Below are 12701 nucleotides of genomic sequence, written 5' to 3'. Positions count from 1 at the left end.
CTTTCATTCGTTCTCTTTAAAATGCATTTGACTTCAACGAGAATTGCTAGAAACTGTGGGTTGTTGTGCTTAAAAAAGGAAAAGGAAAAGGTAGCTTTCATGTTCACGGGGTTTCGCGCGTCAAAGAAAAATTTCGAATAGCTCGAGTGTACGTTTTCAAGCTTTCTTCTCGCGCCGTGGGGAAACGCGCACGTTGGTGTATTCAACGATCACGCGTGTACAACTTGACCCCTGAGGATGAGAGTATGCCAGTAGTGTAGCAAGAACAGGTACTTGATACGAGCTTTGGAAATATAATACCAATTTCATTTTACGATGGAATTGTTCTGACGGAATGATTGAAACGTGCTTTCGTATTCTAACATTAGAAACGTAAAATTAGTGTCTATAAATGTGAAAATAGTTTCAATAGCTTTTACGTATGATCGTAACAGGTGTATTGTTTTTAAATATAATCTCAGAGTCAAAATGTTGACTTCTCAGGGAAACACGTGACCGTATCGTTCCCTCATCGCGCGATCATAGCCACGACGATATCATCGAACGTGACCGTCTTAGAAGATCCCGGATACGAGATTAAGCTTGATTCTGCATTGTAAGCGTATCAGATAAATCCATATTATGGATTTACCCATACATAGTTCTGTTCTTATTTCTGTCTAGGAGAGCGTTCTCCGACCACGGTCACGTTACCAAAAGAAGTAGGTGTCGTTTGTTGACACGTGATCTCGGATATCTGGAATTGCTTATTCGAATCGGTCGTGCAGAGAATTTCGTTGTATCGTCGTTCCTTCGCGGATCGATTCGGACGATAGGAGGGCATTGTAAAGCTTAATCCGCCAACTTGCTTCGGTGATTGATTCGTACGTACGGATTTCTCCTTCCTTGGTGTAATCGATCTTCCTCCCCCTTACTCGTTTCATTGTAAAGAACTAATCAGTTATAGCGTTTGCCTCCGATCCAATTCTGCTTTGCTCGGCGAACAAGATCCCTGTCGTAATTATTTATTCCACGCTTCTGTCGACCGTTATCGATGGGTACAATATCACAAAAAGCGACAATAAACACAGTTTTCAGTGTGTTATTTTAAATCGTTTGTATCTTCGGGGAAAGACCGGAATAGCCTTTTAATCTTTTGCACTCCACGACAGACACAATAAGTACCACAGCTCGACTCAAATTTCATTTATGATAACACAAAGTGAATGTATGAAATTTAAATTAAAATTTGAATCACAGGTATTTATATATTTGCGTCGAAAATATTTTCTTATTTTTGATAATCACAAAATTGCAATGGTGTTGCTAATTGTTCACATTAACGAAGGCTCGTGGATTTCAAAGGGTTAACGAAACGACGAGGAGAAGGTGATGTCTAACAAAGTGTTAATTGCAAGATGGACGAACGAGACCGGGACGATGACACGCGCGTATATGTGTTTCCGGTATGTAACACATGAACGACGAAGAAACCCCCGCGTTCGTCTTCGCGGCGATCCACGGGGTCAACAGTTTCGTCCCTTCCAAATTACCGGCGCTCGACCTGGAAAGACGGAAAGTTTCCCAGAGAATTACCACCTTTCCACGGTTCCTTTCTCCGCTTTCTATGCTCGTAGTTCAGAAGCACTCGACACGCTTTTTCAACGGCAATTTCACCTTGCCTTTACAAAGGAGGCTTTTGTATTCGGTTGCATGATAATGTTGTCTCCCATGCGAGCGTTGCACCCTGCCTGTCCTGCACCCGAGCGACGCTCGCGTCTGTGTGTTACCGGAAGCGTCGCAAATATTTGACGATGGTTCCAAGGAACACGGCGGCAGAAGTCGCCGTCACGCACGGGCCGTCTGTGGGAATAATTTTACATATTTCGACGACCCGGTGAGAAAAGCGGCTTACGCGAACGCCTTTCGTGGTAAGGTGACAAAGGATCGAGCAACGGACCGTTTTCATCCGCTCTTTGGGACATTTCTCCTCGGGAGATACTCGAAATACGATATATCGTGCTTGTTTCGAAGTAAACACTGTCATAGAAGACGAAGTAATCGTCGATAGCTCTGAAAAAGGACTAATAAACTATGTTAGTTGATAGGTCCTCACATATTTAAAAAGAATTTCGAAATTTATGTTGCAAATATCACTGAAGGCAATGCAAGCTTAAAAAAGAACTAGAGCACCAAAGTTGGCCCTTTTGCAAAATTAAATAATTCCAAATCGTTCTAAAAAAATTATTTTCGGATGCAGGGGTCAATTACAATCATTTTTGGTGAACAAACTTACCCCCGAAATCCTACGCACTTTCGAGAAAAAAATTTCAATAGGCGGAGAAATTTTTCGGTGAAAAAAAAATTTAAAATCATTCTAAAAAAATTATTTTTGGCTAGGGGGGTTAATTACAATCATTTTTCATCGATACACATACCCCCGAAATCCTACGCACTTTCGAGAAAAAAATTTCTATAGGCGGAGAAATTTTTTGGTGAAAAAAAAATTTCAAATCATTCTAAAAAAATTATTTTTAGCTAGGAGGGTTAATTGCAATCATTTTTCATCGATACACATACCCCCGAAATTCTACGCAGTTTCGAGAAAAAAATTCCTTACCGAAAATATAATGTCTGACCACGAATGAACGATTCCCCTGAAGTTTCATGCGTATGTTTGAAACATCATAACTTCCGAACGGATTGAAGGATTTTAATGATTCAAAATTCATCAGAGTCGATGATTCAAGTATAATACGTGAGAAACTAGTTAAAAGTCAAAAAATTCACAACGATGGTCGTGTCTTTGTATCAAAAATGTTCTCGTCGTGTTTACGATACGTTCCAGCAGAGGGTTCGAAAGGGATAACAAATTCCGATATCAAATCGCCTGGGGTTTAAGACCGAAGGTTGATGATAAATTGTTGCCCCCGTTGGACGGTATCCGAGTCGTCGAAACGTTAAAAATTTCCGCTCGAAGTGAAAACTGTACGTCGCGAGTCCATGGATATTTCTTCCGATACGACACAAAGAGGGACACCAACGTTCCTTCGATTCTCGACAGTGCACGGTCGTCGAGTAAAATCCTATACAATCCCGATATTTCCCTGGATCGGTTTGCGTTTCGCGACTTTGTCTTTGAGAGCTGAACGGGACGCGGGGCCGCGTCCGCCTCGTGTATTTATGAAAAGGCGAAAGCGTACATGCAAGCGTACACATGTTCGAAGTTTGTTCCCTCCGAAGCGTTCGCGGAGAAATGGTATGAGGAATGGTCGAATTATGCGACATATTGCAGCACCCGCGCTCCCTCGAGCGGCCGCGTGCTCGCGCACCGGAAAAGCTTTTCCATCGACGGGGAAATTGTTTCGAGTACGAGAGCACACGAGCGTAGGGCTTTTCTGCGGCGAAGACGGGGGTGGAGACGCATCTCGTCGGATATTAGCGCAATTACGTGTCGCGGAGTAGTTAAACCGCAAATGAAAATGACGGCGACCGTCACTCGCGTTTTGAGATCGAACGAACTTGTTGAGATCTTCGATCAACAATATCGATATCGACAAATTTGTTTTTGAAGCCACAGGTATTGATGAAAGAAACTTTATTTGTGTGATAAATAGACAGGCGAAAGTACGAAAGATGTAATATGCAAGGAACTACAAATGTGGATTTTACATAGTCAAACATTATCGCTTATAAAATTTTAACAAAATAAATTAATTTACGTTGCAAGGATAATTTTAGACTTTCTAATGATTGTTCAATTATATCCACTGAGATCCAAACGTTGTGCAGTAACTTTCAAAATAAAATAGAAAGTGATTTCTCAAATACCTTCGTAATACATACAAAGGAAACAATTGAGTAATGGTTGAACACGAAATAAATACAAAGATATTAGAAATGGTATCGGTAGCATTATAAATGCCAATACATACTGTAAAAGAAGTCAATATACTGTTCACGCATTTTAAGTAACAATATGGTTATTTTAGGATAATCGATATTTTTCTGATAATGGATTCCCGTTGTGCTTGAAAAGTTCCTTGACACTGTGTAATTTATTTATAAAACCAGCTCTGGATTGAATAGTCATGTTTCTTTAAATTAGTCTGCGCCACAAAAAACAGCACTTAAAGATCCGAATATTTTGGCAACCAATCAAAACACACAGTGAATATAACTAAGCTGGTGCAGTATTTTATTCTTTACTCGCTGGAATTCTGTCACTTATCGTAATTATAAACTCGCTGCAAAACAGATATTTCCAGATCAGCGTGTTTAAGTATTCTTTACGAACAATAAATCATCTTTTATACGAGAAGCAATATTGTTTACTCTGTTAGGTACCGGTACGGTGTTTCTTCGACGTAATTTTAAAATACTTATAAATATTCAATTCTTAGCTTTGGGTACACAATCGTGAATTCGATTAAGTTTAAGTCCATCGTTTTCCATTCGTTTTACGACCGCGGAAATTCACTTGCCGCTCGGTGAATACAAATTTTTTCGACGTCAGGCTCTCCAGGTGTCATTAACGCGGGCCGAAAATCGTTTTTTCGTGAAACCCGGACCGTCGTCTGCCTTATTCGCGACGTTTACCGCGAGGAATATTCATGCTACGAGTCTCGGCGGGGTAACGATCATCGCGAAAAGCCGGTTACGTCAAACGCGCATCGCACGAGAAATTGCTATTCGCGGCAATTAACTTCGTCCACCTAGTGGAACGACAACCTATCCAATCTCTGGCGCGGTGACGTTTTCTGATTCGAAGCACGGAATCTCGCGTTATCGGCGTGTAACTAGATCCCGTGGTTCCCGATTCAATGGAAAATTCTTTGAAAGCAACTCCATCGCGGCCGTCATTAACGCAATTGGTTCTGCTTCTCGCAACTCTGTTTCTTCCCCCGTCGTAAACTTGGAAAACTTCGTTGAAACGGCGAACGATCGAATAAAACTTCATTGTACGGATTACGTTAAATTGTATTTTTAAATACGAGTTAATATTCCAATTATTACTCGAAGTTGTTTCTAATCCATAACGATTTTAAGTGAAAAGATTGTCGTATAATGAATTGTTATTATTTCTATTATATTTGTTTTTAGAATCGATGGAATATATTTCTAAATGTAGCTTTTGACATAGTCGAACTGATTTCTAATTCATAACGATCTTATTTTTATTATATTTGTTTTCTGTTTTCTTGATGTAATATCACTTTTCAATACGATATACTCTTTACTATATTTATATCTAGAATTGATGGAATATATTTCTAAATGTAGTTTTCGACGAGATCGAACTGATTTCTAATCCATAACGATTTTAAATGAAAAGATTGTCGTATAAAGAATTATTATTATTTTTGTTATATTTCTTTCCACTTTCCTTTATATAATATCATTTTTCCTACATTCATTACTATATTTGTTTTTAGAATCGATGGAATATATTTCTAAATGTAGCTTTCGACAAGTTCGAAACGTTCTATAGACGCAGAATATTATTCAACCAAAAGTGGATAAAGAATAATTTCCAACGAATCGGTTTTAATGTACTGATAATTACGTACAGTTTCCCGCGCGATTTCGTACGGAGGTTTCCATCACTTCCGGCAGAGCCCGCGTCGGTCGGGGGGCGCGAAGTTGAGCAATCGATTGCGATATATCGCAAGAGCTCCGGCGTCGAGGGGCGACGCGCAAGCGCGATGGCGTCCGCGCGGCGATTGGCCGGCGATGATGTCATGCAGTCTCCCCTAAGTCTCTGATATCATCTGCGGGCTTTTCTGCAGTCCACACCGATCACTCGAGCGGCGTAGCCGCGTCTTCGGAGATTGTACACCTGTGCTCGATGTATCGTCCACACTGTGTGCGCCGTTAGGCCCGGCACCAGCCGTTCACCAGCCAGTACCTGTCTTCCGGTCCCGTCCTACGCGCGAAAGGTGAGTCCATTTCCCAAGATCACCCTCCATCGTGTTCGTGCAGTGCACGAGAGCTAACGACCCCGCGAGGTTTCGCCACCCACGTACCCACGTCTTCGTACGTTCGTGTCTGTGAGTGTAAACATACGTTCGCGTCTTCGCGATACGCCTGCCATCGATAGAATGCTGATAACCGCGTAACCGTAAATTCTCTCGACTACCCGTTGTCGGAGGTTAGGTTTCCTTTATTTTCGTTTACGCCAACAGCTGGCGGGCAAACGTAACGGGTAAGATATCGTGTACGTGACTCGTTGCGCGATGTTTTCGACGGTCAGGTGTCAGAGGGGCTGGAATCGTGAACGATACGAACGAGATCGGTCTGATTCCGTGCGATATCGTCTCGATTGCTCGCGAAAGGTGGCTTTAGGACCACGTGGGCTGTTGGCTTGTCGTGTGTCTGTTGATCGTGTCGTGACCCCTGTGACTTTTACGCCGAGATTACTGTTGGGTATTAGGCGATGCTGTTTGTTGCGTTGTCGGTACGGTTGATATCTGTTATCGTAGGTTATAAATGATCGTAGGGTGAACCGTGCAGGATGCTTACCTTTAAATGCACGTGGGGTCGAATTCGTATTTTCGTTTGTTTTTCTCAGTGGGCGAATGTTAGTTCTATTCGTGGGATTTTTATTGGGTTATTCGGAGAATCTGTTTTACAGTATGATACTGTGTCAATAGTGGAGAATTCGAAAGAAAAAAGGACGTAGGACTATTGTACCGTTCCAGAATTCAAATTTTCCTGCCTGTAGTGATTCGAATACTGTTTTATAATATTTGCAAACATTTATGGTTTTCGTATTTTATGATGCTTTTAATCTAGACAAGCAACAAATTCTGCCATCTGTTAACCCTTTATTCTTAGAATTAATTCATTCCACAAAATATACAATGTTGTTTATGTTCTTTAATGTCTAATGAAATAGAAAGTGTCGAGTATTGAAACTTTTATTTCATAAATACATTAACTATTGAAGCAAGTTTTAGGTTCAGGGAAAAATTATACGATATTTCTTTTATTTTATAATAAAGGGGCAATGTAGGAGATAATTGACGAAAAATACCTTAAAAGTTTCCATTAATGATGTGCTTACCTTATATTGTAATTCTACTTTAGCATGTGAGTAGAATTCTCACTCCAATTCACTAAAATTATATCCTACAGCACTCATTTAAGTTCAAGATTATTTTCCCTATTACCACATTAATTACCTGTAATAAATGTAGAAGTAATTTATATTTAATCAATTTCTTTATACTTCCAGATGTACAGATCCTCTATTTGTTTCAAACCCTAATCATACTGGTATCATTTATCAACTTCCAATAACACTTTATCTACAATCAAGTTATAAAATTCATTGAATGTAATTATTATACAAACGTACGAACTTATACATTTCCCGTAACAATTAAACTTAAATATTCGATTCTTAAACGACGCAGAATCTTCCAAACCACAAACTTCTTTTAATCCTTTCGCTTTCACTAAATCTCCCGATTACAATTACTCCCGAACAAAGAAACACTAATTCCACTCCGCGATGTAATAACCCGTGCTACCCGATTGAAGTGTCATCCTTTCTATTTACCACAATTTCCTCTCATTAATGCGGCCTAAAATCTCACGAGGACACTTCTGTGTCTCGTTAACGACGCACCCGTGCTCCCTTAAACTCCTCTCGTCGGCTGTTAAAAATCGAGACGCGCGTGAATCCGCGAACAGCTAAAATCGTTGTACGCGTTTCGACCTATTTGCCCGCGAAAATTGTCTGGACTCGACAAGTGGCGGTTTCTCCTCTGTATTTTCCGACCTTAAAGCTTCGGTACGACCATAGTGTTCGTTGTTCCTCAATGGCGATACAGCAGCCGCGGTTGTGCCACCGTTTCCATGTACTCCGCGTCCGTGTGAACGCGTTGCGTCCATTGCACATATGTATCTGGAATCGGGACGATTGTGCACCGCGAAACTTTCCGCATTCGCTGGGAAGTCGATGGCCAGGCAATGCCTGACCCCTGGAAACTGATAACATTTTCCTCGTTTATTGAAAGCCACGCGTACAACGACGGATCTGGCTGCCGGAAGGTAGATATTGTTGCAGTGAGAAATTGTTTCCAGGCGCGTTCGAGGATTTTAACACTCATCGAGACCAGTAAAAAAATATTTAATCAACGTTTACGATTTAAAATGCAAAAGTTTCATCGACTTCGATATCAAATGCGGAATAAAACGATACAGAGAAATTAAACGTAACACATCGTAGTAAATACATTCTAATTAAGACTTCGTTTAAATGGAATTAAAACAGAGGTATCCCGACGACGTGTCTCGATTATTTCAACGTTAAACTTGACCGTTTCCTCGTTAAAATTCCAGTAGTTTAACGCTTCGCTATTTTCATTCGTTTCTCTTTCTCTGTTAATAAGCTTCGTTGTTTCTTTTATGTTATCCAGCTTCGCTGGTTAGCGTTCAGCGACTTTCGTGGCTCATAGAACCCTCGTTTCTCCGTTTTTGGTATTCCTTCGTCGAATGGAAAAGGTTCGTGAAGTTTTGAAAAGTAAAAATCGATAGATTGAAAATTCGCGGAGTTTAATTCGAAATCGGTTCGGTAAGTCGGAGAATAACAGCACGATTTCGTTTCTCGAACGATCCCGTGGAACGATACTGCGACCGTTCTCTGAAATTATGTTTCCAGAATGACTATTTCGAACCGTTTCGTTTCTTCCGAGGATTAACGAGTCGCATGGCGCAGTATGATTGGATTGCGTTCTATTTGTTTTTATGAGATTAGTAACAGTTCCCAGCAGAGTGCTTTGCCCTCGAGGCTTTCATATTTTGAACGAAAGCTTGAACAAAAGACAGTACGCATAAACATATCTTGGAGGAACAGTATTTCGTAATTGTTCGTGACGTAACGCTATTCTCGGCATCGTAAACGCAAACTATTACGTTATTCTCTGACGAACGGTAAACTATTCTACGTCGAAAGTTTTAGCGTTCACAACAATGTAACGAGGACATTGTGCCTTTGGAGTTTATATCGTAAAATCGACTCTTCGTAACAACTTTTCAAAGTACCAGCGTACGTTTACGACGTTTAGGATGTTTACGTTTTTAAAGGGATAGTACTGAAGTTAATATGGTTTGTAAAGAAGTTGAGAATGGCTTGCGAGAAACTCTCACCGTTTAGTAAAACTGTTATCGGCCTTACAACTTCTAAATTTCAGTTGCGATTTAAATGTTGTGTTATTAAAATTTCATTTTCTGTTTGAAATCGTTTTTCGTTGCACAGAGGAGCGTCTTTTTGTCGCGAAATTTCAGCGTTCTTTTATGTTTCCGATAATTGACGAGTAAGAGAATGTTTGTTGCGAATAATTGACACTTTTTATCTCGACGTTCGAGTCACTGGCGCAGAACGCCATCGAAATGAACGCTGTTGGACCATCAAGGTTCGCGATAATAGTTTCTCCAATTAGAATGTATCGTTCGAGAATTTTTTTTTCGTATTTATATACCTCTGGGAAAACAATATCATTGTTGGTCCTGTTCCATTGATGCTTGTTGTTTCAATTGGTTGATATTAAACGTACTTGCGTGGCAAAGTACAGACAAACTTCATAGGTAATAATTTATATAAATTAATTCAGAAGAAATATTGCAATTGAAGTTTAAAGAAATGAAATTATAAGACCACGTTTGTTATAATTTATTTGAACACGATAAGCGTTAAAAATTGGCACTTTAAATGGAAGTTCGTAACGATTTGAGCACAGTCTTCAATTATAGTTGGAAGACTGTTCGCTTCAATTTGTTTTTACGAGTTCGTTAAGCGAACGAGCCAATTTTATAAAAGTCAATTTCGGCATGCAAATCGCACTCGAGGCAAGAGTTTCTCGTTGCGTCTTTTTGTGGAAATCTGTTTCTCCAAGAATTTATTTTTAAACTCTTCCCAACTAATATACATCTAATCTTTCATTAAGAATTTTTATTTGATTCGATCGATTATTATTACTGACAACTATGAGGTGAAAATATATATCGTTACCGAACGCTCATTAATTTACGATATACGTATTCTTAAACATTTCTGTGTTTATATAATCATAGATCTCTTTACATCCATAGATTGGTTCGATTTGTCAGATAATAAATATTGAATACTTGCAAGGCTCATACTTTAGATTATCTTTTGTGAAACTGTCTTTTGTGAAGCTAATCCAAACATAGGCGTTGGATTGGAAGTATAAGTTATGGAAGAGCGCAGAGTGGGATGTTTCGTGAAATCGGTTTTGGCTGTGAAAACCTGTTAAACGTGCTGCTTCGGAGCCGGTAAATACTTAATAATGAAACAGCGCGGAATTTCACTATTTTGTGGTACGTGTAAACACTGGTAATCGACCAACTGGCATAAAATACCTGTCCCGGCAGGGGCTTGCGTCGGTGTAGGCGTGAATAATATATGCTCGACTCGTGAGCGTTGTGTTTTGGCGGTAGGACCACCGCGACCAGCCGTGGGAATAGCATAAGTTCACTGGCCGTCGCTTAGAGCCGGCTATATTTATGGCGCTCTGCTCTGCTTTGGGGTGGAAAGTGCTGCAAGAAAAACGCTGGTAAAATATATATACGCAACGTCGCGAGAATATACCCGGCGAGAGGATCAAACCAGGCTCGAATGGCTCCCCAGTGTTTCGGAGAGTATCGGTTCGAACTGTTCTGCCACGGGCAACTTGCGACACAGAAAACAGCACGTACGCGGTAAAAAAATTTGGATTTGACGTTTCATTACAAAAATGGGGCAGTTTCGTTGAACTATATCCGCTAAAAGTTTAGGGGATCGATTTTTTTGAAGGGTTTCGTCGCTGAATGATGTACGGTTACTTTCTAAATTTTTTACAAAAGAATCACTGAACTTTTTAATACGAGAGTTTCTCGAGCTTTTTTGTTCGTCTCTCGAGGGTACACGCAAATTTTTTTAATAGGAAATGGTGAAAAGTGTAGGAGTTCTATAACGATATGTGTGTGGGCTGTTTGGAGAAATAGGTCTAGCTCGTTCAAAACGAAGGAATGGATATATAGTCTGGACAAAATAATTGGTAATACTTTTAATTTGAAGTATCAATTTGGTCTTTTGTCTTTCGAGATTGGGAGAAAAATAGAATAACATGGAATAAAATAGAAAAAGAGCATGTGTTATGAAGATTCATTGTAAATTTCAAGTGAATTGGTCGATTAGAACTTGTGATGTCGTGTCACCTAATTTCGAAGACATAATTTCGAGTAAACACATGTTACCATTAGGTCTGAATTGTTAGATACTTCTTCTGGTTTAGGGGGTGCTATAAAAAAATCGCTGAGCCACCTGAGGACGCCGCGAGCAAAGCTTAGGAACTGGAGAAATTTACGGTGGGTCTAAGAAATGTTTCAGCAAGGAGTCAAACTTTTAAAACAATTATGCGATTATTTCGATAATTATTGTACGACTTCTTTTCACGAAGTATTCTCATAATAGTTCGAAATTCAACAGTGCACGTGAACTAATTACAAATATTAGTATTCCTCCAATAAACTGTGTATACATTTTCTGTGATTTCTAAAGAAATCTAATATTAACGGTTAGAAAAGCAAAGAAAACTCAGAATATTATCTTGGTATCGTTTATCGGTTTCGTCGCAGGAATTTCCTATTTCCACGTCAGAAATATTAGAGCTCGAGAGGCGGTTATATGAAAAAAGTTATGTACAAAATATCAGAAGAATATTTTCGATGAGAGGCTCACCCCTCGACTGTAGTGGGCCCTTTGCATTTCAAGAATACCAGTTTCGGCAGCCCGCGTCTCTCCCTCCAACCTTTACGCATTTTCCCTTTGCATGCTACCCCTCGTTCTCCTCGCCCCTTCGCCTCTGCCTTTTTCTCTTTAATTTCGTTTGCCGTGAAACTTTTGAGCGCGGCGAGCTTTTGAAACTTTTCGATAGAAGAACCCTGTAAACACATTGTTAAAAAAAAACACACACGTACGCGCACACAACAGCATGCTACTTTAGCCAAAGTATTAATAAATTACAGGCCGTTAATTACATTCCTGCATCGTTTTTCTAGCGAACAAACGAATAAATCGGGAACGTGATACATACCCAGGGAACTCGAAATCGACGTATCGAAACCAGGGAATTCGAACTATGCAATTACCGGCGAATGTTTATTGGAATAATAAATAACGAATTAAAGCAACATGTAATAATATATACGTGGCATTTGTTCCATTGTGATTCGTTCCGTGGTCTGTATTCAAACAATATTATTAAAGTTAAAAATCGGCGAGAAGTAGGTGTTGCAAAATGTTATTTGCTGGCTAATGTATGAAATACGAATTAATTCCTACGTCGTACGGACAAATAAAACGATACAAATTTTTGGTGCGTCCACGTATAAAGGGGGAACGAAATTGGTGAAATAGTCTCGCGGGTCAGGTTCTTAACCCTGATCTCTCATTTGTCGGGTCGTTTCTCTAATTCTAACCAATCGAGCTAATCGGACCTTCGGCAGATTTCTTCTCCCAAAGCACTCCAAACCTTTGCCATAATTGGTTGGTCCTGATAAATTTGATCGTTCGAAAAAGTACGCGTAGAAGACTTTAATTTGCGAGTTTAATGCTTTCAGTTAATCGTGGTTGTCTAGACAGATATTTAAGTATTAAACGATCTGTCTAATTTGGAATTAAAAACTAAGCTCCAACTTTTCACATTTCCTTG

General features: G+C 39.7%; 1 protein-coding gene across 1 annotated transcript in view; it reads left to right on the top strand.

The window, feature by feature from the left end:
• Positions 1–5684: 5684 nt before the first annotated feature.
• The window catches only part of LOC122403486, a 173378-nt gene continuing 166361 nt past the window's right edge, over positions 5685–12701 (top strand). The window contains exons 1-2 of the mRNA XM_043407028.1: positions 5685–5717; positions 5796–5918. Of these exons, the coding sequence (XP_043262963.1) occupies positions 5685–5717; positions 5796–5918 (156 nt within the window). The remainder of the gene's footprint in view (positions 5718–5795; positions 5919–12701) is intronic.

Source organism: Colletes gigas, unplaced genomic scaffold (genome assembly GCF_013123115.1).
Source record: "Colletes gigas isolate AHSC1104 unplaced genomic scaffold, ASM1312311v1 Colletes_gigas_Sc00055, whole genome shotgun sequence".
Taxonomy (NCBI): domain Eukaryota; kingdom Metazoa; phylum Arthropoda; class Insecta; order Hymenoptera; family Colletidae; genus Colletes; species Colletes gigas.
The sequence above is the reverse complement of the archived record's forward strand: the minus strand, read 5'-3'. Positions and strand labels throughout refer to the sequence as shown.